This window comes from Hemitrygon akajei, chromosome 1, assembly GCF_048418815.1.
Source record: "Hemitrygon akajei chromosome 1, sHemAka1.3, whole genome shotgun sequence".
Classification (NCBI taxonomy): Eukaryota; Metazoa; Chordata; class Chondrichthyes; order Myliobatiformes; family Dasyatidae; genus Hemitrygon; species Hemitrygon akajei.
Genome location: NC_133124.1, coordinates 68,520,587 through 68,547,930, shown reverse-complemented (window position 1 = coordinate 68,547,930; position 27,344 = coordinate 68,520,587). Strand labels below are relative to the sequence as shown.

Genomic DNA, 27,344 nt, shown 5'->3' with positions numbered 1-27,344 from the left:
CTGACGGAATATTCCCCAGGCTGCTCCATGAGGTGAGGGAAGAAATTGCTGAACCTCTGGCTGGGATCTTTATGTCCTCGTTGTCCACGGGAATGGTACTGGAGGATTGGAGGGAGGCGAATGTTGTCCCCTTGTTCAAAAAAGGTAGTAGGGATAGTCCGGGTAATTATAGACCAGTGAGCCTTACGTCTGTGGTGGGAAAGCTGTTGAAAAAGATTCTTAGAGATAGAATCTATGGGCATTTAGAGAATCATGGTCTGATCAGGGACAGTCAGCATGGCTTTGTGAAGGGCAGATCGTGTCTAACAAGCCTGATAGAGTTCTTTGAGGAGGTGACCAGGCATATAGATGAAGGTAGTGCAGTGGATGTGATCTACATGGATTTTAGTAAGGCATTTGACAAGGTTCCACACGGTATGCTTATTAAGAAAGTCAGAAGGCATGGGATTCAGGGAATTTTGGCCAGGTGGATTCAGAATTGGCTTGTCTGCAGAAAGCAGAGGGTCGTGGTGGAGGGAGCACATTCAGATTGGAGGGTTGTGACTAGTGGTGTCCCACAAGGATCGGTTCTGGGACCCCTACTTTTTGTGATTTTTATTAACGACCTGGATATGGGGTTAGAAGGGTGGGTTGGCAAGTTTGCAGATGACACAAAGGTTGGTGGTGTTGTAGATAGTGTAGAGGATTGTTGAAGATTGCAGAGAGACATTGATAGGACGCAGAAGTGAGCTGAGAAGTGGCAGATGGAGTTCAACCCAGAGAAGTGTGAGGTGGTACACTTTGGAAAGGCAAACTCCAAGGCAGAGTACAAAGTAAATGGCAGGATATTTGGTAGTGTGGAGGAGCCGAGGGATCTGGGGGTACATGTCCAAAGATCTCTGAAAGTTGCCTCACAGGTTGATAGGGTAGTTAAGAAAGCTTACGGGGTGTTAGCTTTCATAAGTTGAGGGATAGAGTTTATGAGTCGGAAGGTAATGATGCAGCTCTATAAAACTCTGGTTAGGCTACACTTGGAGTACTGTGTCCAGTTCTGGTCGCCTCACTATAGGAAGGATGTGGAAGCATTGGAAAGGATACAGAGGAGATTTACCAGGATGGTGCCTGGTTTAGAGAGTATGGATTATGATCAGAGATTAAGGGAACTAGGGCTTTACTCTTTGGAGAGAAGGAGGATGAGAGGAGACATGATAGAGGTGTACAAGATATTAAGAGGAATAGACAGAGTGGACAGCTCAGTGCCTCTTCCCCAGGCACCACTGCTCAGTACAAGAGGACATGGCTTTTAGGTAAGGGGAGGGAAGTTCAAGGGGATATTAGAGGAAGGTTTTTACTCAGAGAGTGGTTGGTGTGTGGAATGCACTGCCTGAGTCAGTGGTGGAGGTAGATACACTAGTGAAGTTTAAGATACTACTAGACAGGTATATGGAGGAATTTAAGGTGGGGGGGTTATATGGGAGGCAGGAATTGAGGGTCGGCACAACATTGTGGACCGAAGAGCCTGTACTGTGCTGTACTATTCTATGTTCTATGTCTCTCTGTCAGGCTCCTTGCCTCCCTCTCCCCTCTTCCTTCGTTCCTTCCATCTGTAAGAAGCAGCAGGGACAACAGAGCATGCTGTTCCCAGTATTTGTCTGTCAATTGACAGGTCTTGCCTCTTCCTTCACCTTAGTACTGTTCTCACCTTCTCTGTTCCTCTAAAATCCAAATATGTAACAACTGGTGATTAAAATCCAGCAACAAGTGACCTTCCGTACCCTTGAAGACAATTCCTCATCCTCAGTTCCTTCTTCTGATGGTAACTCCTCAACCAGGGTCATCTCCAACCACAAACCCCACTCCATGCCTCCAAGAATCTCAATGGGGTCTCATCTCATTCCTCTAAACTTGAGAGCACAGATGGCCATTCTGTCTGTGTACAGCAGGTCCACTATCCCAGTGTCCAGCCTGCTGAACCTAAACTCCTCTTGGTGACCAGCAGAATGGACTTTGCATGAATTCCTGGTGTGGTCTCTGAAAGGTACACATAACACCAACTTCTGTAGAGATAGGAACCTGGTGAAGAAGAGTGAGAGTTGAAGATCTGGTGCCTCTGGTCTATTCTTCCATTCCCTAGAGTCACACTGATCCTTTATCTCATTCTAACGTTCCCACTCTCTCCCCATATCCCTCGAGTACAAATGGGACCGAGAAACCTGTCTTCATCTGCGGTAATTCCACCACTTCAGCCCAGCTCAAAGTTCAATGTAAATTTATCATCAAAGTACATATACTGTATGCTACCATGTCCTAACCTGAAATTCTTTTCTTTGCGGGCATTCACTGTGAATACAAAGAGTAACAACAGAATCAATGAAAAATTGTGCACAAGACAAACAACCAATGTGCAAAAGGCAACAAATCATGCAAATACAAAAAAGAAAAAAATCAGTAAATAATAAATATTGAGAACATGAGTTATAGAGTCTTTGAAAGTGAGTCTATAGGTTGTGAATCAGTTCAGTGTTGGGGTGAGTGAAGTTATCCACTCTAGTTCAAGAGCCGGTTTTGGGGTAATAACTGATCATGAGTCTGGCAGTCTGGGTCCTGATGCTCCTGTACTTCCTTGCTGATGACAGCAATGGGAAAAGAGCTTGGCCTGGATGGTGGTGGTGCTGGCTGTTAGATACTGTTTTCCTGCAACAACGTTCCTTGCAGATGCACTGATGTGGGGAGGGCTGTACCTTTGATGGACAGGGTCGTATCCCCAACACTGGCCTTTCTTTTCATGGGTATCTGGTGATTCCATACCAGGCTGTGATGCAGTCAGTAAGTATACTCCCCACCATACATCTCTAGAGGTTTGTCAAAGTTTTGAAATGACGTACTGAATCTTTGTGAACTTCTAAGGAAGTAGAGGTGCTGCCATGTTTTCTTTGTAATGGCATTTGTGTGCTGAACCCAGGACAGATTTGCTGAAACTTAACACCAAGGAATTTAAAGTTGGATTAAAGAGGATTGACTCATGGACCCCTGGTTTCCTCCTCCTGTAGTCAATAATCAGCTCTTTGGTCTTGCTGACATTGAGTGAGAGGTTTTTGTTGTTGTGGCACCACTCAGCCAGACTTTCAGTCTCCCTCCTATATCCTGATTTGCCAACACCATTAATTCAGCCAACAAAAGTTGAATGCAAAATGTTCTCAAGCTGTGGTGTTTAACTAAAGCGTTCAGTAAATCCAAATACCCCCTGGCCTCTGACTCCCTCTTGTCTACTCTGGTGGGTTTGCAGGTGTTTGACTGAACAGCCCATTTGTGTGGTGTAAACACTGGGTCTCCCCCTCTATGTCTGTCTCTCTCCCCACCCCTGCCCCCTCTTTCCCTGATGATATGACCAGTGAGTTTGTTCTGCAGGGATCAGTGTTCGCTGGCTGGGGGATTTTATTTTCCTGGAAAGCGGGCTCGGGGTGCGTTTGAAACTGGATGGAGACCAACTGGTGGTGGTGACAGTGACTTCGGAACTGAGGGGAACGACTCAGGGACTATGTGGAGTCTACAATGACGTTGCAGAAGGTGAGTGTGAGGCAGCTTCAGGGCACCAAAGTGCAGGCTGTGGGACCGAATTAGCTCACGCAGCCACAGAAGCCCTGTCACAACAATTGTTAGTTTGGCACCCATCCCCAATGCTATCTCTCCATTTGGGACCCGTGTTCCTGTGAGTCATGGCTCCTTAAGGACAGTCACAGGGGCAGGGGCAATGTGATGTAGTCTCTGCCTCCCCCACCCTGTCAGAGGACTAGACACCACCTCCTCAAGCAGCTCATTTCTCATACCCTTATTCACTGCCCTTTGCCCCCAGTGGATCGATGATCTTCTGACTACATTGTCCTCTGGAAGTGTTGATATGGTTGGAGTTCATCAGTGCTTCTGCAATCCACTGTACAGGGGATTGGCCCATACAGCTTCATCAGAGCCCCGCTGGCTAGCCTTACCTGTTCCCACCTCTCACGACAGGGACGTAGGGTTTCACTTTGAGAGGCGATTCCTCATATCTACCACCCTCTATCTTGGGAAAATCTTGTCCTCGGATCCTCTTAAAATCTTCTCCCTCTCACCTTAAACGTGTGTCCTCTGATTGTACACCTCTACCCAGGGAAAAAGACTGTGACCATCCACCTTACCTATGTCCGCCTTGATTTTATAAAGTTGCCCCTTAACCTCCTTCATCCAATGAAAACAGAACTAGACAATCCAGCTTCTCCGTATAACTCAAGCCCTTCGGTCCCAGTAATACCTTTGTGAATCTTTTCAGCTTAATCTTTTCAGATGTCTTTCCAGCTTAATGACATCGTGCCTATGGCTCAGCAACCAGAACTGCACATGACACTTCGTGTGATCTCAGCAATGACCTTAATATTGTAACCCCCTTTTTGTTTTCAAACATACAAACGTATATTCACTCACAGGAGTATATATGATAATCTGAGGCTCATCAAACTATTAATGATTTCAAGTTAAAATACGAGTACAATTATCCCCAAAACATTCCATGACCTGGGCGGGTTCCCACCATTTTTGGAACTTCCCCACTGTGCCCATAGAAACCACATGCTCTTTCTTCAAGGACTCCTGGGTAAGGACATAGCCCAGAAAAGGGGCAGGCAGTGAGGTCAGCCATAGGCCTTGACTGCCCACTGCCTGGACCTATGAATGACCACCTTGGAGCCATTCCCAGGAGCAGGCTGACCAGGAGATTACTCCAAATGCCCCATCCATTACTGTACAGGGTGACCATAGATCAGGAGTGCAGGGCTGAAGTGCAGTCAGAACTTGAGAAGTAGCCCTTTAGATATTCAAATAGGGGCTGCAACCTCTCACACTCCATATACACATGATATACTGTCTCCTCCCACAGCACGACTTTTGTTCTCAGTCCCCTGATTGATGAAGGCCACCATACAGAACATCACATTCATTTACCTGTCCTGTTTCAGGTATGATCACCAGGACCCTGCCATTCACTGTGACAATCTGCCCTGGTTTGATTTTCCAAAAAAAATCATCACTTCAAACTTGTCTGAGTTAATTCCATCTGCTGTTCCTTTGTCCACTTACCCTGTTGATTGAGATTCTGCTGTGATCTTAGTCAACTTTCTTCACTATCCATCACAGCACCACTGCTGTTGTCATCTACAGGCTTACTAACCATTCCATTTTCATTATGAACCAAATCATGCATACGTCTAACTAGCAACAGAGGATCTAGCACTGATCCCTGTGGCACACCACTGGTGACAAGTCTCCAATCTGAATAATAACCCTCCTCTGACCCCTATCACCAAATGAATTTTTTATCCAGACTAGCCTACGACATAAGACCTTGCTGAAGACCTTGATGAACTCCTTGACCACCCTGCCCTTGTCCATCCTCTTAGTCACCTCTTCAAAAAACTCATTCAAATTTATGAAACACAATTTCCCACACACAAAGCCATGCTGACTATGCTCAATCAGTTCTTACCCTTTATGAATACAGGTAGATCTTGTCTCTGAATCCCTTCCAATAACTTCCCCAGCACTGATGTCAGGCTCATTGGCTTGTAGTTCCCTGCTTTGTCCTTTTACAGCTCTTCTTAAGTAAAGATGCAACATTATCCACTCTACAGTCTTCAGGTTCTTCACCTGTGACTAACGATGTTACAGGTATCTCTACCAGAGCCCCAGCAATATGGTTCCCTCATTTCTAGGATTCAGTTGGTCAGGCCTGGGAATTTATCCACCCTTTGTGCTTCAGATACATGAACAACACTTCCTTTCTAATGTGGAAATGCTTCAAGACATCCCTGTTCCTAAGCTTCCGTAAACTCCATGACAAACAAGATCTCACCCACCCCTTGTAGCTCTACACATAGATGACCATCCTAATCCTTAAGGGGACCTATTCTCTCCCCAGTGCTTGGTAACTTGGTAAATCAGTTTATTATTGTTACTTGTAGCAAGGTGCAGGACAAGATCATTACTCAGTGCATTGAGGTAGGATAAGGTAGAGCAATAACAGTGCTAATGAGGTGCAATCACAAACAAGGGAATATCTGCAGATGCTGGAAATCTGAGCAACACACACAAAATGCTGAAGGGAACTCCCAGTCAACTCCAGTAAACAGCTGACATTTTTGAGCCAAGATTGATGAAGACCCGTTCTGATGAAGGGTCTCAGCCCGAAATGTTGACTGTTTATTCTTTTCCATAGATGCTTCCTGGCCTGCTGAGTTCCTCCAGCATTTTGTGTGTGTTGCAGAATAAAGTGTAACAGTTACAGAGAAAGTGCAGTGGAGGTAGATGAGGTGGAAGGTCATAATGAGGTATACCATGAGACCATGTTATTGTATAAAGCTGGATGGTTTCTACTGTCTCTCCTGCCTGTTGGGAGAGGGGAGAAGAGGGAATTCCCAGGGTGGGTGGGACCTTTGATTATGCTGGCTGCTGAACCCAGATAGGATGCTTTGTATGGTGGAATCTCTACTCCAGGTGACTCAGGCACTCCTAGCCCCACCCACACATGACCTCTTCTTTCCTCCCCTCTCCTCGCCTGGGTGTGGTGCGTGGGACTGGGAGTTCTCTGCCTGACCCCACCTTCTCTATATTCTCTTCCACAGATGATTTCACCACTGTCTCGGGATCCCTGACCTCCATCGCTGCCACGTTCGGCAATTCCTGGAGAGTCTCCCAGTCTGAGCCCGAGGTAACGTCACCCAGCCCTGAGGGAGGAGCTGCAGAGTGTATGGGGAGTGGTTGGTGTTTGGGGGAGGGAAACAGTGTTCTGGGGGTGGGGAGAGGTCGTGTTTCTGGTGGATCATTGTTGGGGAGGCAGTGACCTGGGAACTTGGGTGTGGGGTGGGCTGTTCAAGGCTTAGTGCCTGGGGGTGGGCAGCTGTGGAGTTAGGGATCAGCATCAGACATTATGGGTCACTATTGGAGTCAGTGGTCGCTAATGGATCAGGATCAGTATCGGAGACGGGGGGGGGGGGGGGGTGTGTGGGGTGGGGATCAGGGGTCAAATTGGGGTCAGGAATAAGCCAGGGATTCCTGATCAGCACAGAGTGCTGGAGGTTGTGGATAAATGTTAACGTGCAAGAGTCAACAATGAGTTTGGGGTGGGGGATCTTGGTCACGGGTCAAGATTTTTTTTTTTTTTTAATTTTTTAATTAGTTTTTCAAAACATTTTACAAAATTAAAAACCCCAAATCCCAGTGAGGAGCATTAATACAGAGCAAGGTTAAGCATACAATAGCAATATGCTACAAAGGAAGAGAGTTTAACAAAAAAGCACCTAAATTAAAGACAAGTGAGCTTAGAGTCCTCCCCAAACCCCACAACACAAGAAAAAAACAACAACTCCAGACCAACCACCACACAATATAGAGAGTATAAGTCCGGACAGTCAAACTCCCAGACTGTGAATACACTTAGCAACAGAGGATAATAATGCCTACTACCAGAAAAAAAAAGGGAGCTTGAAGCAAGGGACCGAAAAGAAAAAAAACCCTAGTCAAGAGGAAGGTTATGAAAGTACTCGATAAAAGGTTCCCAGACCTTATGGAACTTTAGATCCGAATTAAGAACTGAATAATGAATTTTTTCGAGGTCCAAGCAGGCCATAATGTCATTAAGCCATTGCGCATGAGTGGGCGGGGCAACATCTCTCCATCTAAGGAGGATCAAGCGTCTCGCCAGGAGAGAGGCAAAGGATAGTATTCGGCATTTGGTTGGACCCAGACATAAATCTGTCTCGCCCCTCGGGTCAAGATTTGAAGATCATTGACGGATTGGGAATAAGTGTCTTTGCTCACTGGGGTCAGCATTTGGGATGGGGTTCAAAGGTCATGGTCTGGGATCAGGGTTTAGGGGTGTGTGTTGAGGTCAGGATATGGGGATGAGTGTTAGGGTCTGGAGTCACTGGAGTCGGGTTGAGGGTCAGTGTTGGGTTCAAGGGTCAGGGTGTGAGGTTTAACATTGGGTTCAGGGGATCGGAGGTCGGGGATTCCTGTTGTGGGTCAAGAGGTCGGGATTCTGGGCTCTCTGACCTGCTGTGTTGTTTCAGGTCTGCGATGAAGCCTCGGAGCCCAGTGGGGGTTGTGATGCTCAGGACCCTGGTCTCCCTCCATCTGCAAAGTCCACGTGTGGCCGCCTTCTCTCCCCACCATTCACCCAGTGCCACGCACAGGTAACTCTAAGCCCAAGCAGACAGAGCCATTGGGCCTCACCCTCTGGAATGGAAGATGAGGGAAGTCAGGGAAGGTGGGACATTTGGGAATGCTGGATGGAGAGGGAATTGAGAGGTGAAGTATTTGGGAAGAAGAGAAAGTTTCTCTGGGGTCCTTCCCTGCCCCGCTAGGTCACCTGCTTAGCGAACTCCTTTCAGATGCCAAGTCTCAGCGACTCTCCATCATCCCCTCAGGCACTCTATTACAGATCCTGTCCCCTCTCGGAATGAATATTCTTTCTCTGGTTCCTCCTTACCCCTCACCCCTGGGGAAAAGCCTCCCTTCTACCCTTTCTGTGTCCCATATAATTTTGTGCTCTTCTGTCAGGGCTCCCTCCCTTACTACCTCCTGCACTCCAAGGGAAGCAAACCCAGCTTCTCCCTATCTCTCTTCATCACTGAAACCCTCCGTCACAGACCCACCGTGGCAAATTCCACTTACTGTCTCTCCAGTCCTACCGTAGTGTGGTGACTGGAATTGCACACGGTCCTCCACCCGGGGTCCAACTATGCACGGAAGTCAGGGCAGTAGATGTGAGTTTTGCTAGATTCACCAGGGAGGCTGCATCAAAAGTTTAGAATCCATGGGATTCAGAGCAATTTGGATTGGTAATAGGAAAGAGAGGCTGCTGGCGCAAGGCAACAGATCAGGTTTATTAACCTGATGAAATGGATTCTGGACTACAGGGTTTATTACTGGTTTATGTGATTGGATCACTGTTCCACAGGGATCTGTGTGGAACACGGATATGGGGGTGTGACCAGTAAGTCTGCAGATGACGCTAGGATTGGTGGAGATGGTGACTGTGTGGAGGGTGGGTGCAAACATGGCAAATAGAGTGTAATCCTAATGTACCGAGGGGTCTTGAGGTGCAAGTGCTCTGCTCCCCGAAACCAGTACCACACGTGGACAGGGCGGTACGGGGTGGTGGCAGTGACCTAGTTCCACTCAAAATGCTGTTTCACATGGTTCACCCTCTGATCCCAATGTTCCTGTGTCTCCAGGTCAACCCAGACAATTACATGGAAACGTGTTTCTTCCCGTTCTGTGCTGGGGCTGCTACCCAGGAAGGGATTCGCCGCGCAGTGTGTCAGACCTTTGCCAGTTACTCCCGGGAATGTGGACAACATCAGATCTACCTCCAGTGGCGATCCCCGGAATTTTGTGGTCAGGATCTTTTCTCTCTCACTCACTCTGCGGGGAATGTGTTAGGGTGTCACCTGCAACCACACCCATGCAACTACACATCTGCAGCTGCAACCCTGCAGCTATGCATGCCCAGCTGTGTCCATTGACCGTGTTTGGCTGCATGTTGCCTGCCCAGTGGTTGAGGCTGAAGCGGGTGAGACCAGCGTCAGTCACTGCTCACTGGTACTGAGCCCGAGGGGCTGGGTGGTCTCCGCTGGCTGGGGTGGGCACTGATCGGGAGGATAGGTGGGAGTGAGGGTGGACCTGGTGAGAATGGAGACAAATCCAATGGGGATAAGGAGAGATCTGGTGCTGCTGTATCCGATAGGAGACAGTCTGGTGGGATTTGATGGGTGGGGTGTCGACAGTGTTCTGCCCAGTGTGGGTTGTTAAGTGTGGCCTGTTTTGGACAGAGAGGAGGTGCCCGGATGGAATGGTGTACTCGGACTGTGTGTCCTCCTGCCCAGCCAGCTGTGAGGGAGGAGGCAGCCCAGCCCTGGGCTCCTGTCGGGAGGATTGTGTGAGTGGCTGTGAGTGTCCCCAAGGGCTGTTCCAGGAGGGAGATCGTTGTGTTCCTGCTGACCACTGTCCATGCTACCATCGTGGCCAGAGGTATTCGCCTGGACAGGCCATTCCACACAGGTGTAACCACTGGTGAGTGAGTATGGCCCACGTTTTGTCTGCTGAACATGATGCTGAGTTAAACTAAAACCTCTTCTGCTGGCACCTAGACTGTATCCCTCTGCTGCCACACATGTATAGTATATGTTGATCTAAAACGTGTCTGCCTCCGCACCACCCTACAGTGTATTCTGGACAATAAACCCTCCCCGTCATCCCCACCCTTTGGAAACACACCTTCCCTCACTTCCGGAAAGAAGCCCCTCACCATCCTCCCATTCCCCTCCTGACACCCCACCTCACCACGTCCCTCTATCAGCCTATACCCCTCCCACACCCCATTACCCCACCCCACTCCCCGTCTTCACTCCGGCCCCCAAGAGTGGACTTGGCTTACTGGGATCCTTGGCTCACTGACTGAGCTCTCAGGTCAGTGCCGAGCTCCCAGCCCCACTGCAGCCCAGAATGTTCCCCTCCCACTCTTCCTGTGATTCTGGAACATGCACCTCCAATAATCCCTGAGAGTCTAGAATGTTCTGCTCCTGAGGCAACAGTGGCTGGCAATTCAGCCCTTCGGTATCAGTGAATGCTGGAAAACACAGGCCCAGGTGGCGTTCGCAGTGCATGCTGGGAAACACAGGCCCAGTGTGGCATTCACAGTGCATGCTGGAAAACACAGGCCCAGTGTGGCATTCACAGTGCATGCTGGAAAACACAGGCCCAGGTGGCGTTCGCAGTGCATGCTGGGAAACACAGGCCCAGTGTGGCATTCACAGTGCATGCTGGAAAACACAGGCCCAGGTGGCGTTCGCAGTGCATGCTGGGAAACACAGGCCCAGTGTGGCATTCACAGTGCATGCTGGAAAACACAGGCCCAGTGTGGCATTCGCAGTGCATGCTGGAAAACACAGGCCCAGTGTGGCATTCCCACTGCATGCTGGGAAACACAGGCCCAGTGTGGCATTCGCAGTGCATGCTGGGAAACACAGGCCCAGTGTGGCATTCGCAGTGCATGCTGGAAAACACAGGCCCAGTGTGGCATTCCCACTGCATGCTGGGAAACACAGGCCCAGTGTGGCATTCGCAGTGCATGCTGGAAAACACAGGCCCAGTGTGTCGTTCCTGTTAATGCTGGGAAACCTGAATTCTGGGAAATTCTGGCTCTGTAGAATTCCTGGATTAAACCTATAGCCGTTCCTCCATGGAAACATCTGGGCAACTGTTTGCTCAACAATGTCAGCTGTGCGCCTGTTAGATGGGAGGTGATGTGTAAGTGCAGAAGTGAGTATGGTCTGTGTTTCCATGCAGTGTGTGTCAGCGGGGACGCTGGGCATGTACGCAGGAGCGGTGTGCGGCGGAGTGCACTGTGCTGGGTGACCATCACTACACAACCTTCGATCGCCGGCGGTACACCATCCATGGGGCCTGTGAATACACATTGGTCGAGGTAAGCCCTGACAACAGCCCAGCAATCACCCCTCTATGGCATAACCCCCACAATGCCCTGACACTCCTACAATCCCCTGGCAACCCCCTGCAAAACCCTCAATGTGGCATTGACAATGCACCCAGCAACTTCCCCGTTGACATCCTGGTAACAGCCCCAGAAATGCCCCTAAAAACAGAACTGATGTCACCGCAGCAAAGCCCATGGCTACACACTATCTGGGGTGAGGGTCTGAGGTCACCAACCCAGCCCAGGAGACATAGAGATCGGTAGGGGGAGATTGCTGTAGCCAGAAAACAGAAGTGTTGGGATCCCGGCCCATTGTCAGCTCCCAGTCCTGAACTTGGGGACTGACCTCATTGGGACCCTTCGTGGAAAAGGCTGGGTTTCCCAGGGCTGCCAGGATGTGCTGTTTCTTGCTCTCATTCCTGCTATCCCAGGACTACGTGGAGGGCAAGCTGCTGCTAAGCGGGGAGTACGTGAACTGTGGGAGAGCATCAGGGGGGTGTCTGAGGGCCCTCACCGTCATCGTCTACAAAACCGTGGTGAAGCTACGTCGGACAGGTATGGTGGAACAGGGGAGGGGGAGGAAAGGTGCGGAGGGGTGGGGAGAGGAGTTTGAGGTTGGGGAGGAATGTGAGGGGGCAGAGCATGAGAGGGAAAGGAGAATCTGGGGTTTGAGGAGCTGGCAGAACAAGTGTTGGGGAGATGGGGGATGGGGATTGAGGTCAGGAATGGAGGACATGAGGATTGGGAAGGTAGGAGTGGAGAAATGGGGGATGGAGAAATGGGATAGAGTTGGGGGAGTGGGAGTTCAAGGGCTGGAGTGAAACAATTGTGGGGTGGGGTTTGCATTGATGGGGTGGGGGATGGGAGTTTTGAAGTGATGGGTGTTGGGTTGACAGGCACTGGATAGATGGAGAGATGGGGTTTGGGTTGATGATTGAGGGTTGATGATTGAGGGTTGATGGGGTGAGGTGGGTGTTGGGGAGATGGGGTTTGGACTGATGGGTGAAGATTGATGGGGTGAAGTGGGTGTTGGGGAGATGGGTTTGGGTTGACTGAGGTGGGGTGGGTTTTGGAATGATGAGTGTTGGGGAGATGGGTTTGGGTTGATTGAGGTGGGGTGGGTTTTGGAATGATGAGTGTTGGGGAGATGGTATCCAACTGGAGACAACCACCCTAGGTGTAGTGTGTGACTCGCTGCCTGTTCCACAGGAGACATCAGTGTGAATGGTCAAGACACAAAGCTGCCCTTCTCCAACAAGGACCTGTCAGTATTCCCGGTCACCTCCTCCTTCCTCCTGCTTCAATCCTCCGGTGTCGAGGTGTTGTGGGGTGTGGAGTTCACAGCTGCATACATCACTCTGCAGCCCTCCTATGCTCACAGGGTGAGTCTGTGCCTCCGGTCAGCTGCGGTCACTCCTGGCCACTGGACACGCACAATACTTACATGATGGCAGGCGCTGGGCAGAGGGGAGATGTGGGGAATATGTCACCAAGTGAAGGCTCCCTTGCTCTATCGACCTGGCAGCACAGCGGGTAGAACCGCTGCCTTCCAGCTCCAGGGTCCCAGGTTCAAATCTGACCTCTGGCACTCTCTGTGATCTCCCAGTGATGCTGGGTTGGAGGGGGAATTTATAATTTGCCCTGCTGTGGGTGGGTGAGGGGGAGAACGTGGAGGAATGGAAGGGAATCAGTGGGGATGCATGGGTGGTGGTCGGAATATTTCGTATTAGGTTCCACGAGACTGCTGACAACTGCGGTGAGGAGCAGAACAGAAATGGGGTAGAGGAGGGGGCAGAGAAGTGGGGGTGAAGGTAAAGGAGACGGGGTGAAGCAGAGACGGCAGTGAAGGAGACGGGTAGAGGAGTGGAGCAGAGATGGGGTGGGGGTGAAGGAGACAGGGTGAAACACAGACGGGGGGGTGAAGGAGTGGAACAAAGTCAGACACAGTGAGTAGTTTTTTCTGAGACTGGAGACTGAGCTGTGGTCTCCAGGGTTTGATGATGGGATCTGATGAGTTTTGGCTGACTTTAATGGGCTCAGTTTGGTGAAAACTCCAACTATGAATGTGCTGATGGTATCCACAGGGAGACCGTAGCTGAGTGTCGTGAGGCACAGGAGTGAGGGAGGCTTTACAACAAACCATCAGCCTCCCTCATAATCACTGCACCCTCCATCCTCCATCCTCTGCTCACCGCACCCTCTACCTCATCCCTCCACACTCCGGCAAAGTCTATGTGCCCCTCTTCTCAGCCATGCCCTCCTTCTCTTGCCTCTATTCCTCACTCTCACCCCCCTATTCCTCTCCATTCCCCTTGTTCACTAACCTCACTTCCCCCATTCACTGGCCTCCACTTCCTAACTCCCTTCCCCACTTACTGACACCACATTCACTGACCCCTCCCATTCGCTGCCCCACCCTCTCTCATTACCAATCACCACTGATGTGCCCTCTGACTGTGCCCAGGTCCGAGGACTGTGTGGGACTTATAACTGGAACCAGAGGGATGACTTCCTCACCCCGCTGGGTGACATTGAGACCACATCCTCTGCCTTCATCCACAAGTTTGGAGCCCCCCTCGGCTGTCCCGAGGGCAACCCCCTCACGCTAGACCCCTGCAACACCTTCGCCCAGCGCCGAGAATTCGCAGAGGAGACGTGTCAATTGCTCTGGAGTGAGGTCTTCCAGGTAACTGTCCCATTGGAGTGGGGGGGTGGGGGTGGTGGTGAGTTTAACTGGTCAGGAAATGTAGATGGTCAGCACAAATGTGATGGACCAAAGGGCCTTTTTCTGTGAGTGACTATTCCAACCTCACTATAGTTCAAGGAATATCTGATTTCCTTTTCCTCTCTCCAACCTGCCTCCACCCTCTCTCGCTCTGCTCCTGCCTCACTCGGTTTCTCTGCAGCCCTGCCACGACCTTGTTGAGGTGGAGCCTTACTATGACCTGTGTCTCTATGACGTGTGTGGATGTGCGGGCAACGTGGACTGCCGGTGTGCAAGTGTGGCTGCGTATGCGAGGGCCTGCGCACAGGAGGGTGTGCTCATTCACTGGAGGTTCAGCAGCACTTGCCGTGAGTATTTCTGTCCTCTGCCCTACTCCTGCCCTCTCCTCCTCCTGTACACACCTCATTCTCTCCATCTCCTGGCTCCAGTCCATCCCCTCACTTCCCCTGCTCAATACTCACTCTCTGACACATGAAAGATGGACATTGTGTTGGCTACCCTGACACACGAATGTTCTTCCAGTTTGTCAGACCAGGCTCCCTCTGTGAACCACATTGACTCTGCCCAGTTCCATTCCTATTTTCCAAGTGCTCTGTCACCACTTCTTCAGTGTCAGACTCCGGCACTTTCTCCTGCTGTTGTTTGTCCGGGCATCCAATGCATAGGTACTCAGCTATGAAGAGTGAGAGCAGGCCTCTGGGGAACACCTTGGATGTCCGTTTCTGTGGTTCACAACACACAAACTGGATCCACTGGAAGAGGAGTATCTGACCTGGTGGGAGTGACAGAGCTGCCTGACACCACTGTGGTTCAGACATAGACCTGTCACCCCCGCCCACCCTTCACCTCCTCCTCACCGCCGCACTGTCCTCCTTCCTCTGTCTCTCCCCCAGCCACCCCTCTCTCCCTCTTTCTCCTTCCCCCACCCCCTCCCTCCTCCCCTTCCCCCAACCGCCTCTGCCTTGTTCGCCTCCCCCAGAACTCAGTGCTCTCTTCTCTCCGCAGCCGTGGAGTGCTCGGGGGGCCGCGTGTACACGGAGTGTGGCCGCCCGTGTGGAGGTTCCTGCTGGCAGCGGAGGGAGGAGGTGGGCTGTGCCTCACTGGTGGGCTGTGTGCCTGGGTGTAGCTGCCCCGATGGGCTGCTGCTGGACGACGAGGGTCAGTGTATCCCCCCATCCCTCTGCCCCTGCCTGCTTGAAGATGCTGTGCACTCCCCTGGGACTGTGATCAACAGAAGCTGCAACAGCTGGTAGGTGACCCACCGAGGGAGCGTTGGTCCCAACGTCCCCCACACCTCACCCCTCCCCTCACAACACGCCAGTACAGCTTTGGCACACCAGCATAGTTTCTTGGGCCAGGAAGAGGCTGATGGGTGAAGGAGAGAGGTTTAGTGGGGATCTGAGGGAGGCTGGCATTGGGAACAAACATCCTGCGGGGCAGAGATTCACCATATTTGGGAAATATGTTCGGGCACTCGAATCAGCAAGGTCCAGAGGAACAAATGACGTTAACGGGATTGGTGTAAATGTCTTCATGGTCAGCATGGGTGTGTTAGGCTGAAGGGCCTGTTTCTGTGCTGTGTGACTCTGGCTTTTTTTTAATCCATCTCTAATTGCTCCTTGAGAAGCTTGGGGGTGGGGGCACAGCATCGCAGCACTGAGGGGATGGAGTTCCGGGACTGACCCCCTTGTCCCTTGCCACCTTCCAGACCTAGGAGAGGTCCCAGGCAGGATGGTGTGGGACCTGTTTGAGTAACTGTGGTGTGGTTTGTAGAGGGTGCTGTTGGTGCATGGGGAGGGAGCTTAAGGGGTTGTGATGGAGGGAGGGAATATTTGAGGAGGTGGGGACTGGAGGTGCAGGTGGAAGGAGAGATTTTTGGTGAGGCGTGGAGGTGGAAGAAATGTTCAATAGGAGGTTGGTGGATGCAAGAGAGGAGGGAGGGATGTTTGGTGAGCTGAGTGGTGTTGGTGGTGGGAGGGGGGTGAGATGGAATGAGGGAGTAGGTTGTTGATCAAACAGGGTGATTTGTTCTAGGTATGCTGTAGTTTCTAAGGGTTGTTGAAACCACACTATGAGAGATGTAGAGAGAGGCAGCATGGAACAGGCCCTTCAGCCCATCAAGTCCAGACAACCATCAGTCACTAGTTTACTGTAATTCTACATTAATCCCACATTCCCACCAACCCCCCCCAGCCCCCACCCCAACTAGATAATTTATAGCAGCCAATTAATCCACTGCACACCTTGGTGATGTGGGAGAAAATCGGAGCACCTTGGGGAAGCCCAAGTGGCCACAGGGAAAACAGGCATACACCACACAGCGATGGAGATCAGGGTTGGATCGGGGTTGCTGGAGATCAGGATTGGTCCTGAGTTGCTAGAGACAAGGATTGGTCCTGGGTTGCTGGAGACAAGGATTGGTCCTGGGTTGCTGGAGACAAGGATTGGTCCTGAGTTGCTGGAGATCAGGATTGGTCCTGAGTTGGCTGGAGATCAGGATTGGTCCTGAGTTGCTGGAGACAAGGATTGGTCCTGGGTTGCTGGAGACAAGGATTGGTCCAGAGTTGCTGGAGATCAGGATTGGTCCTGAGTTGCAGGAGATCAGGATTGTTCCTGGGTTGCTGGAGACAAGGATTGGTCCTGGGTTGCTGGAGATCAGGATTGGTCCTGGGTTGCTGGAGACAAGGATTGGTCCTGGGTTGCTGGAGATCAGGATTGGTCCTGGGTTGCTGGAGACAAGGATTGGTCCTGGGTTGCTGGAGATCAGGATTGGTCCTGGGTTGCTGGAGATCAGGATTGGTCCTGGGTTGCTGGAGATCAGGATTGGTCCTGAGTTGCTGGAGATTGTCGTGGTTTCTCGTGCCCCACAAATGACCAGGAGACGCAGAAGATTCTTCAAGAAGGGTTAAACTTTAATTTGCAAATCAAAGCTGAGACAGTCATTGAGCTAGTCGCTGATTGCCTACCGATCCTTGGACATAGCATGTTTTATAGCAATCTCCTGGTTTAGTTGCATTAGCATTTGCAATCGGTCTATAGTTGCGTATCACACGTACATCCACCACTATTGTTCCCACCCATTGACTTAATCATGTTCTAATCTACATCTCTTAGCTACCTCTCATTAACACACCATTGTCTTCTACATTCTTAAGATTTCATTCTCCTACTAAATTGGGTACATGCATAGCAAATAGCAAGTTTCAAAGCTGACTACATAGTTTTGGTTACACAGCAAACAATTTCAACTTTTATACTCCAATATATCCCCCCTTTGAGATCCAGAGGGTCTCACACAGAGAAAGAAGACTAAGAGTCTGCGCACAAAAGTCCCAATAAACTCAAGCACTTATTCCCAAATCTCGGGTTAAACTATAATTTTCTGCGCCAAGACCTCAAAGTATTCTCTCCCTGTTACCCTGGGCCGCTGAGCCAAAAACCTGTCCCTCTGTACCTGAGACAGGGAAAAAGACTCAGAAGCCCTTACAATCTACTCCCACGTTGTTGTTTTGCTCTTGTTCATCCTGCAGGTGTTGTAGGCTGTAACGATACATTTTCGGTGTTTCTTTCTCCACTAAGCTTGCTTCAGTAATTAGATAGATAGATAGATACTTTATTCATCCCCATGGGGAAATTCAACTTTTTTCCAATGTCCCATACACTTGTTGTAGCAAAACTAATTACATACAATACTTAACTCAGTAAAAATATGATATGCATCTAAATCACTATCTCAAAAAGCATTAATAATAGCTTTTAAAAAGTTCTTAAGTCCTGGCGGTAGAATTGTAAAGCCTAATGGCATTGGGGAGTATTGACCTCTTCATCCTGTCTGAGGAGCATTGCATCGATAATAACCTGTCGCTGAAACTGCTTCTCTGTCTCTGGATGGTGCTATGTAGAGGATGTTCAGAGTTATCCATAATTGACCGTAGCCTACTCAGCGCCCTTCGCTCAGCTACCGATGCTAAACTCTCCAGTACTTTGCCCACGACAGAGCCCGCCTTCCTTACCAGCTTATTAAGACGTGAGGCGTCCCTCTTCTTAATGCTTCCTCCCCAACACGCCACCACAAAGAAGAGGGCGCTCTCCACAACTGACCTATAGAACATCTTCAGCATCTCACTACAGACATTGAATGACGCCAACCTTCTTAGGAAGTACAGTCGACTCTGTGCCTTCCTGCACAAGGCATCTGTGTTGGCAGTCCAGTCTAGCTTCTCGTCTAACTGTACTCCCAGATACTTGTAGGTCTTAACCTGCTCCACACATTCTCCATTAATGATCACTGGCTCCATATGAGGCCTAGGTCTCCTAAAGTCCACCACCATCTCCTTGGTCTTGGTGATATTGAGACGCAGGTAGTTTGAGTTGCACCATATCACAAAGTCCTGTATCAGTTTCCTATACTCCTCCTCCTGTCCATTCCTGACACACCCCACTATGGCCGTGTCATCAGCGAACTTCTGCACATGGCAGGACTCCGAGTTATATTGGAAGTCTGATGTGTACAGGGTGAACAGGACCGGAGAGAGTACGGTTCCCTGCGGCGCCCCTGTGCTGCTGACCACCGTGTCAGACCTACAGTCTCCCAACCGCACATACTGAGGTCTATCTGTCAAGTAGTCCACTATCCAATCCACCATGTGAGAGTCTACTCCCATCTCCGTTAGTTTGTGCCTTAAGATCTTGGGCTGGATGGTGTTAAAGGCACTAGAGAAGTCAAGGAATGTAATCCTCACAGCACAACTGACCCCCTCTAGGTGAGAGAGTGATTTGTGCAGCAAATACGTGATAGCATCCTCCACTCCCACCTTCTCCTTATACGCAAACTGAAGAGGATCCTGGGCGTGCCTGGTTTGTGGCCTCAGATTCTGTATTATCAGCCGCTCCATGGTCTTCATAACGTGCGACGTCAAGGCAACAGGTCTGAAGTCATTCAACTCCTTTGGTTGTGGTTTCTTCGGTACCGGGACAATACAGGATGTTTTCCACTGTCTGGGTACTCTTCTCTGCTCCAGGCTCATGTTGAAGATGCACTGTAGTGGTTCTCCCAGCTCAGTCGCACAGGCCCTCAGTAATCGTGGGGAAACTCCATCCGGTCCAGCCGCCTTGCTGGTACAGATCTTCCTCAGTTGACCTTCCACCTGTGCAGCCGTAATCCTGGTTTGGTTGCAGCACGCACTACAAGAGATTTGAGACAAGGAGGAAAATAGCACAGCACAAGCGCACAGCTCAACAATACAATACTGACAGTTATTGCCATTTTAGTCAGCCATGCTCCCCATCCTCCGAGTTTACTTTCTAACCCTGTCCGAACCCTGTATTCTGTGCGCATACCTCTCACTGTGACAAGACAAAGTCCACTGAAGCCTGTAAATAAGGTGACCAAAAACCATCCTCCTTTATTTTCTTTATCACTTCCCCCTTTGCACAATGGTCAATCCCATGCACTTCTGAAATCAGAATCGTCAGTACAGGGGTGGGCGCTACCAACAAACTGTCTTCCATGCTCCACAAGCCTTCCGGGTTCTGCTTGGCCCCCCTTCGTCTCCACATTGTCTGTTCTGCCAAAGTTGCCTTACCTTGTATTTCAATTAGGTCCTCTACCACAGGTTCTGGAGCTAGGCTTACCTGGGGGGCAATGACAGCTGATGTACATCCAGACGCTTTTCTGGCTGCCTCATCCGCAGCTTGATTTCCCTTTGTTATTACATCATTTTCCTTTTTATGTGCCTGGCATTTTACTATAGCCAATGCTTTAGGTTTCATCATGGCTTTTATTAAGTCTAGAATTTGCTGACAATGTTGTATGGGATCTCCATTACTTTTTTTAAAACCTCTCTGCTTCCACACTGCCCTGAACAAATGGCATACTCCATGAGCATATGCCGAATCAGTATAGATGTCTACTTTCTCACCTTCCATCATTTCACATGCAGCTGTCAGGGCTTTGATTTCCGCTAGCTGGGTGGAACATGGTTGGGGACAGGACTCCATCCTAATAATCTTATAGCTGGACTGATCCTGCTGCACTACTGAGAACCCTGCATGATTTCCATCATAATCCGTATAACAAGAGCCATCTACGAACAGAACCTTTTTATCTGCATCCTCTAGTGGTTTTGACCATAAATCTGCTCTCAATTTGGCAAATGCCATCGTCTTCCCTACACAATCATGGGGTTCTCCTTCATAGCCCAAAGGGACAAAATTGGCTATATTACTGGTAGTGCATCTCTGTATAGTTATGTCAGGAAATGTCACTAGCATCTGATACGCTGCTATCCTGGCTGGCGTCAGCACAAATTTCCCTCTTTCCAGCAATTCTGCTACTTTGTGGTGTGTGTACAGAGTCACAGGATAGCCCAGGGTTACAGATGATGCCTTTTCATATGCATAGTACAGCGCCGCCAATCCCTGATAACAGGGTGGGTACCCCTGAGCCACCTCATCTAGTCTCGTACTGTAGTATGCTATCGGCTGCTTTGCTTTCCCTGTGCCTGTCTCTTGTGTTAGAACCGCTGTGACATAACCCTCCTGTCGGTTAGATACATACAAATGAAAAACCTTCTCGTAGTCAGGCAAAGCTAATGCTGGTGCTGACTGCAATTCCTGCTTAATAGTATTGAAAGCTATCTCTGCCTCTCCATTCCACTGTAAGCCGTTCTTCAAATTTGTATGTCCTGCTTCTTTCATTATCTTTCTCAAAGGTGCCACAATCTCAGCATATTCTCCTATCCAATCTGAGCTGTACCCTGCCATTCCCAAAAACGTCATCATCTGCCCTACAGTCTGGGGTTTGGGGGCCTTAGTTATTGCCTCAATCTGATCTGGTGCTATCGCCTTCACTCCCTTGGATATTACCCTGCCTAAGTATTCCACTTGCTGCGTGCAAAATTGCAGTTTCTTTTTGGATACTTTATGTCCTCCGTGCGCCAGCTTCTCTAATAGAGTTATAGTGTCCTGCTCACACTGTTCCTTACTGTGGGAGCAAATCAACAGGTCATCCACATACTGTAACAATGTACTTTCCAATGGTATGCCCTCTAGGTCTGCCTTCAACACCTGATTAAAAACATGTGGTGAATGTTTAAACCCTTGCGGCATTCTGGTATAGGTATACTGAGCACCTCTGTAAGTAAATGCAAACAGATACTGACACTGGTCGGCCAGAGGAATGCTGAAGAAAGCCGAACACAAATCAATCACTGAAAAGTAACTTGCTTCTGGTGGAACATTAGTCAAAAGCGTGTGTGGGTTGGGGACTACCGCTGGCCAGTCCTCTACCACGTCATTTACCGCTCGCAAATCATGCACCAATCTCCACTTAGATTTATCTGCTTTTAAGACCGGCAGCAACGGGGTATTGCATGGACTGTTTGTTCTTTTAATCACTCCTATTTCAAGCAACCCCTGCACTGTCGATGCTATTCCCTCTTCTGCTTCTGGTCTTAGAGGGTATTGTGGTCTCCTGGGTGGAATTGCTCCCCTTTTCAGCCTTATTTCCACCGGACTAGCTGTTTTTATTTTCCCTACGTCCGTGTCATGCTGTGACCACAGAATAGACGGCAACTCATCTAACCTTTTATCTTTCTGCTGGCCTCTTTCCTTTCCCAGCAAGGGCAGGTGTGGTTGGGGAGTTATTTCGACCTCTCTCACTGTCCCTACCATATCTACACTTACCATTATTTTAATGCAATTGTTTGCTTCTGATATCCACACCTCTGGTGTGATTTTCCTCCACACTGTAATGGTTTCAGCACTCTTAACTAAGGGTCCTAAGTCTTTAGACTGATATCCCTTGTTTACCAACAACGTTACGTGGGGCGCAGCCTCCGGTATCCTGTACCATTTTTCTAAAAAGGTGTTCCACTTAACTTGTAAAGCTGCCCCTTGCTTTCCAATTATCACAGCCTCCCCTTCCAGGTGCTGTTGGGTACATGCCTCCAGGTGCCATCTCTCCTCTAACTCCCTGTTCTGAGTCTCGTCAAAAATCACTGTACAATGTAGCTCAGATTTGGGCATTACAGCCCTGGGTAATATAGCCTGCATGCCCTTTTTCCATTTTTCCCAGGTTTCCTGAATCTGATCTGCGATGTCTCCTATCCAAAAGACATTAGCCTTCTTGTCTTCTCGCACTATCAGTTGAGCCCCTGCTCTTTCCACACTCAGCCCATTTCTGGTGCATTCTAATTTTAATTCCAGTTTCAATAAGGCATCTCTGCCTAACAAATTAATCGGAGTTCCTTTAAATACTAGCACCGGCAAAACAATTCCTTTATTTCCCATTCTCAACCGCACTGGAGCCGTGCACTGTGTCAGCTGTGTTTTCCCCAAGAACCCTACCGTCTTAATAAACTTTCCTGACATGGGAAGGTGAAGGGCATACTGTGGCTGTACACAAGTGTACGTGGCTCCAGTATCTATCTTCATTGGTGTCAGTTGCCCTTCTAACATAACCTGAACAATGGGTTCCTCGTCTGCCTCCCTTGTTATCATTGGGTAATGTCCCTTCCCACTCGAGTTCTCGGGGCACCCCTAATACCTCGCATAGGGGTTCACAGGTCCGCTTGGGCCTGTGAGGGCTGGTCCTTGGCTAAACTTTAGTTCCCTTCTTATCGGTTCCTGCTGGTGTGTGACAGGCCATGGTGTAAACAGACAATCTCTTCTCACGTGACCTGGCTGATTACATCCCCAGCACAATCTCTCTACCTCTCTTTCCCCCTGTTTCCTCACTGGTCCCCTCTGCCCATAGCTCCTCTGTCCCCCTCCTTGGGACTTCCAGTCCTGTCTGGGCTGTTTGAATTTAGTCTGTTCCTGATAGGGCATTTGTGGGAATGTTCCTCCAAAGACGATTATTGGCATGGGGTTTCCTGGCCCTTGTCTTACAGTATGATCGGTCCCTCCATATAGCGGTGCTTCATCCAGTTCGATGGCTGTACTCGGACCGGTGGTTGCTGGCAGCATCTTTTTGTTTTTCTCTTTTTCCTTCTTTTTGAGTTCTTCGAGCTGCATTTGTATTAACTTTCTTTGCACCTCTTCCTGCTGCTCAGCCAACCTTCGTTTGTCTTTCCGGTATTTCTCAACTGCATGGACTACGTGGTCTCTAAATTCTTGTGGGGTCATTGATGTCAGCCCAACCACTTCCTCCAGTTTGGATTTTACTTGCGGAGGCATTGCATCCAAAATGCTATGTCGGAACAGCGTGGTGATAAATAAGCTATTTTCCACCTCTTGCTCAGTCTCCAGTCTCCACCTTTTCAACTGGTTTTCTATGTAGGCTGCTGGGTTTTCAGTGTCTCCCAGTGGATCCCCCTTTAAGGCTTTGGGGTCCACTTTGGGTGGGTAAAGCTTCCTGAGGGCCTGCCATACCCTCTGCCTCACTCTGTCAAACCCGTCTCCATCAGTTCTCGGGTCGTTCGAGTTTACTATGCCAGCCATTTCCATTAGTTCGTTAAATTTGGAGGTTCCCATCAACTTTATCAATAGTGCCTTCAAATCTCCCATAGCCAATAATCGTCCCGCCGTTTCTTCTTCAAAGGCTCTAATCCATTTCCCTGCTCCTTCATGTAGATTGGGCAGAGTGTTTTTCAGCCCTTCTAGGTCCTGGGATCCCCAAGGGATGTACTGCACTTGTCCTGATCCTTTAACTAACAACGGCATCATTCTTCCTCTTTCTTCCCACCTGCCCTGGCTCTCCTCCTCGCCTGACTCCCCATCTGTCTCAGGGTATGTCTTTACTGCCTCCCACACAAATTTCTCCGGGGTCCTCTTCTTCGCTCGGTCTCCCTGTGGAGTCCTTCCTTTCTGTCCTGATTCAATACTTGGTTGGCCCCTGGAGTATTTTTCGCATCTCCTCTGGCAATCCCCTCGCAGTAACTTATCTAGCTCTCTCTCTACTTCTGCAAGTCACTCCCCTACTGCCTCCTTCTGCTCTTCTAGGCTTCTGCCTCCTACCTCTTCCCCACAAATTCTCACATCCTCTCTCTCTCTCCACTTAACTCTTGCTCCTCCAATGAGTCACCTTCTCTTTCTTCCTGTCCGTGTCTGTACACCTGTGGCAGGGACTCCTCATGATCCTTACTCGTGCTTGATTCCCTTCTCTCTTGTGTTTCTCCAAGACTCTCATCTCCTATCTTTTTTCCACTTCCTCTTGAATGCCTCATCTTTTTCTGCCCTGATGAGCCACTTTCTTTTCTAGTCTGTTTATTTCTATAGTATAACCGATACTCCTCATACTCCTTTTCCTCTCTCAAGTATTTCATCCGTTCAATCTCTTCTTCCATTTCTCTCTTTGCCTGTTCCACCTTTATCCTTTCTGCCTGTATCTCCTTCCATATCGCTGCTTTTTCCTTCTCGTATTGTCTTTTTTCCTCCTCATTATCCCAAACTTGTACTTCTCCCTGCATGTTTACTATTCCCGTCAGCAGGGGGCACTGCTTAGGGGTTCCTTCCTCATTATAGGGAGGGGGCTTTACTGTTTCACATCCGGGTACGGAGCTGAAGCCAGCTTCTCACTGTACCTTCCTCTCTCTCTAACAGGCTGTTTCTCCAGCACCTTAGTGTCTTCCTCGCTTGTAATCAATATTCTACCTGTCCTCCTCAGCCTTTCTCCCTCCGTTCTGAAGAGTTTTAGCACTTCCATTTCGCGTTCTCTTTTCTGCCCTCTTTTCTTAGATTTATCTTTTGGTTTGTAATTTTTAATTAGTTCCTCCATTTCTTCGCACAAACTTACATCAAACGTACCATCTCTTGGCCACTTTGTGACCAGGTTTTTGGTTCTTTTTTCCCATTTTTCTGAAGTTTTTGTGATCTCATATTTATTTATCGGGAATTTTTTGCTCAGAAGCTCTACTGCCGTTCCTTTACCTGTCATGTTATTCTCTCTTTTTAAGGTATTTCAGAGATTCACAGTTTGTTTACTGGATAATATTATTTACTCTAATTCTATGCCTAGTCTATCGTCTATCTACCAGCGCTTTAAACTATATATTGGACTGTCCTTGTTTCCTATTCTGTTCTGCCCGTACAGACCTCTATTCAGAGCGGTATCCACAGAACTTGCTCTTTGCACCTCGTCTATTCAGACCCTTATCTCTTAAGGCGGTATCCACGAGGATTTTCTCTATTTTCCTTTCCCTGCCCGTTCAGACCTTCCTCATACGAAGCGGTATCCACAGGGATTTACCAACACCACGTGGAATTTTTCTTAACTTCTTATTTACTTATTTGTACTTACCCTCACTGCAGTGTCCTTGATCAATCCTCTGAGCCTCCTGTTAACCCCCAATTCTGCCAGATTCTTTGGACCGGAGAGACCCTTCAGCAGTGGTTCCACACTTCTGAGACTCCAAGACCTCCCCAAAGCCAACAGAATTCTTAGTCCAAATTGTCGCAAAAAGCGCTTACCTTTTGTTTGGGTGCACCCTTAATTCTGTTAGCCTTGTGGGGGTCCCTAAAGGACTGGGAAGCGTCCCCAATCTGCTGTTTCTTTTCCGCGGGTCTCTTTCTGGTCCTGCCGCGGTCGCCAATTTTGTCGTGGTTTCTCGTGCCCCACAAACAACCAGGAGACACAGAAGATTCTTCAAGAAGGGTTAAACTTTAATTTGCAAATCAAAGCTGAGACAGTCATTGAGCTAGTCGCTGATTGCCCACCGATCCTTGCACATAGCATGTTTTATAGCAATCTCCTGGTTTAGTTGCATTAACATATCCAATCGGTCTATAGTTGCGTATCACACGTACATCCACCACTATTGTTTCTACCCATTGACTTAATCATGTTCTAATCTACATCTCTTAGCTACCTCTCATTAACACACCATTGTCTTCTACATTCTTAAGATTTCATTCTCCTACTAAATTGGGTACATGCATAGCAAATAGCAAGTTTCAAAGCTGACTACATAGTTTTGGTTACACAGCAAACAATTTCAACCTTTATACTCCAATAAGATCAGGATTGGTCCTGAGTTGCTGGAGATCAGGATTGGACCTGAGTTGCTGGAGATCAGGATTGGTCCTGAGTTGCTGGAGATCAGGATTGATCTGGGATTGCTGGAGTTGGCTGGAGACCAGGATTGGACCGAGGTTGCTGGAGACCAGGATTGGACCGAGGTTGCTGGAGACCAGGATTGGACCGAGGTTGCTGGAGACCAGGATTGGACCGAGGTTGCTGGAGACCAGGATTGGACCGAGGTTGCTGGAGATCAGGATTGGACCGAGGTTGCTGGAGATCAGGATTGGACCGAGGTTGCTGGAGATCAGGATTGGACCGAGGTTGCTGGAGATCAGGATTGGACCGAGGTTGCTGGAGATCAGGATTGGACCGAGGTTGCTGGAGATCAGGATTGGACCGAGGTTACTGGAGATCAGGATTGGACCGAGGTTGCTGGAGTTGGCTGGAGACCAGGATTGGACCGAGGTTGCTGGAGATCAGGATTGGACCGAGGTTGCTGGAGATCAGGATTGGACCGAGGTTGCTGGAGACCAGGATTGGTCCAGAGTTGCTGGAGATCAGGATTGGACCGAGGTTGCTGGAGATGAGAGTTGGACCGAGGTTGCTGGAGATCAGGATTGGACTGGGATTGCTGGAGTTGGCTGGAGACCAGGATTGGACCGAGGTCGCTGGAGATCAGGATTGGACCGAGGTTGCTGGAGATCAGGATTGGATGGGGTTGCTGGAGTTGGTTGGAGATCAGGATTGGACCGGGATTGCTGGAGATCAGGTTGAACCAGGATTGCTGGAGTTGGCTGGAGATCAGGATTGGACCGGGATTGCTGGAGTTGGCTGGAGATCAGGTTGAACCAGAGTTGCTGGAGCTGGCTCTACCTGCTGTGCACTCAACCTGGCTCATGGGGAGTGTTCCTCACCTATGCTTCTAGATGGGAGAAAGGTCATAGGGTGTCAGGATCCTCACATGATCCTAGATCCTGACCTGTTCCTACAGCCACGGATTTATGTGGCTGGTCCAGTTGAATTTCTGATCATTGCTGACCCACAGAATGTTGATGATGGGGGACTGAGTGAAGGTTATGTTACTGAGTGTCGAGGGTGCCTGGTTGGACTTTTCCTTGTTCATTGCCTGACAGTTTTTTGTGGTTCAACATAGA

General features: G+C 49.3%; 1 protein-coding gene across 1 annotated transcript in view; it reads left to right on the top strand.

The window, feature by feature from the left end:
- sspo (SCO-spondin) overlaps positions 1 to 27,344 on the top strand; it is a 288,864-nt gene that overhangs the window by 12,079 nt on the left and 249,441 nt on the right. The window contains exons 5-15 of the mRNA XM_073052198.1: positions 3,388 to 3,546; positions 6,630 to 6,715; positions 8,076 to 8,198; positions 9,243 to 9,405; positions 9,840 to 10,080; positions 11,356 to 11,494; positions 11,935 to 12,058; positions 12,713 to 12,885; positions 13,968 to 14,189; positions 14,410 to 14,575; positions 15,234 to 15,477. Coding sequence (XP_072908299.1) covers positions 3,388 to 3,546; positions 6,630 to 6,715; positions 8,076 to 8,198; positions 9,243 to 9,405; positions 9,840 to 10,080; positions 11,356 to 11,494; positions 11,935 to 12,058; positions 12,713 to 12,885; positions 13,968 to 14,189; positions 14,410 to 14,575; positions 15,234 to 15,477 — 1,840 coding nt within the window. The remainder of the gene's footprint in view (positions 1 to 3,387; positions 3,547 to 6,629; positions 6,716 to 8,075; positions 8,199 to 9,242; positions 9,406 to 9,839; positions 10,081 to 11,355; positions 11,495 to 11,934; positions 12,059 to 12,712; positions 12,886 to 13,967; positions 14,190 to 14,409; positions 14,576 to 15,233; positions 15,478 to 27,344) is intronic.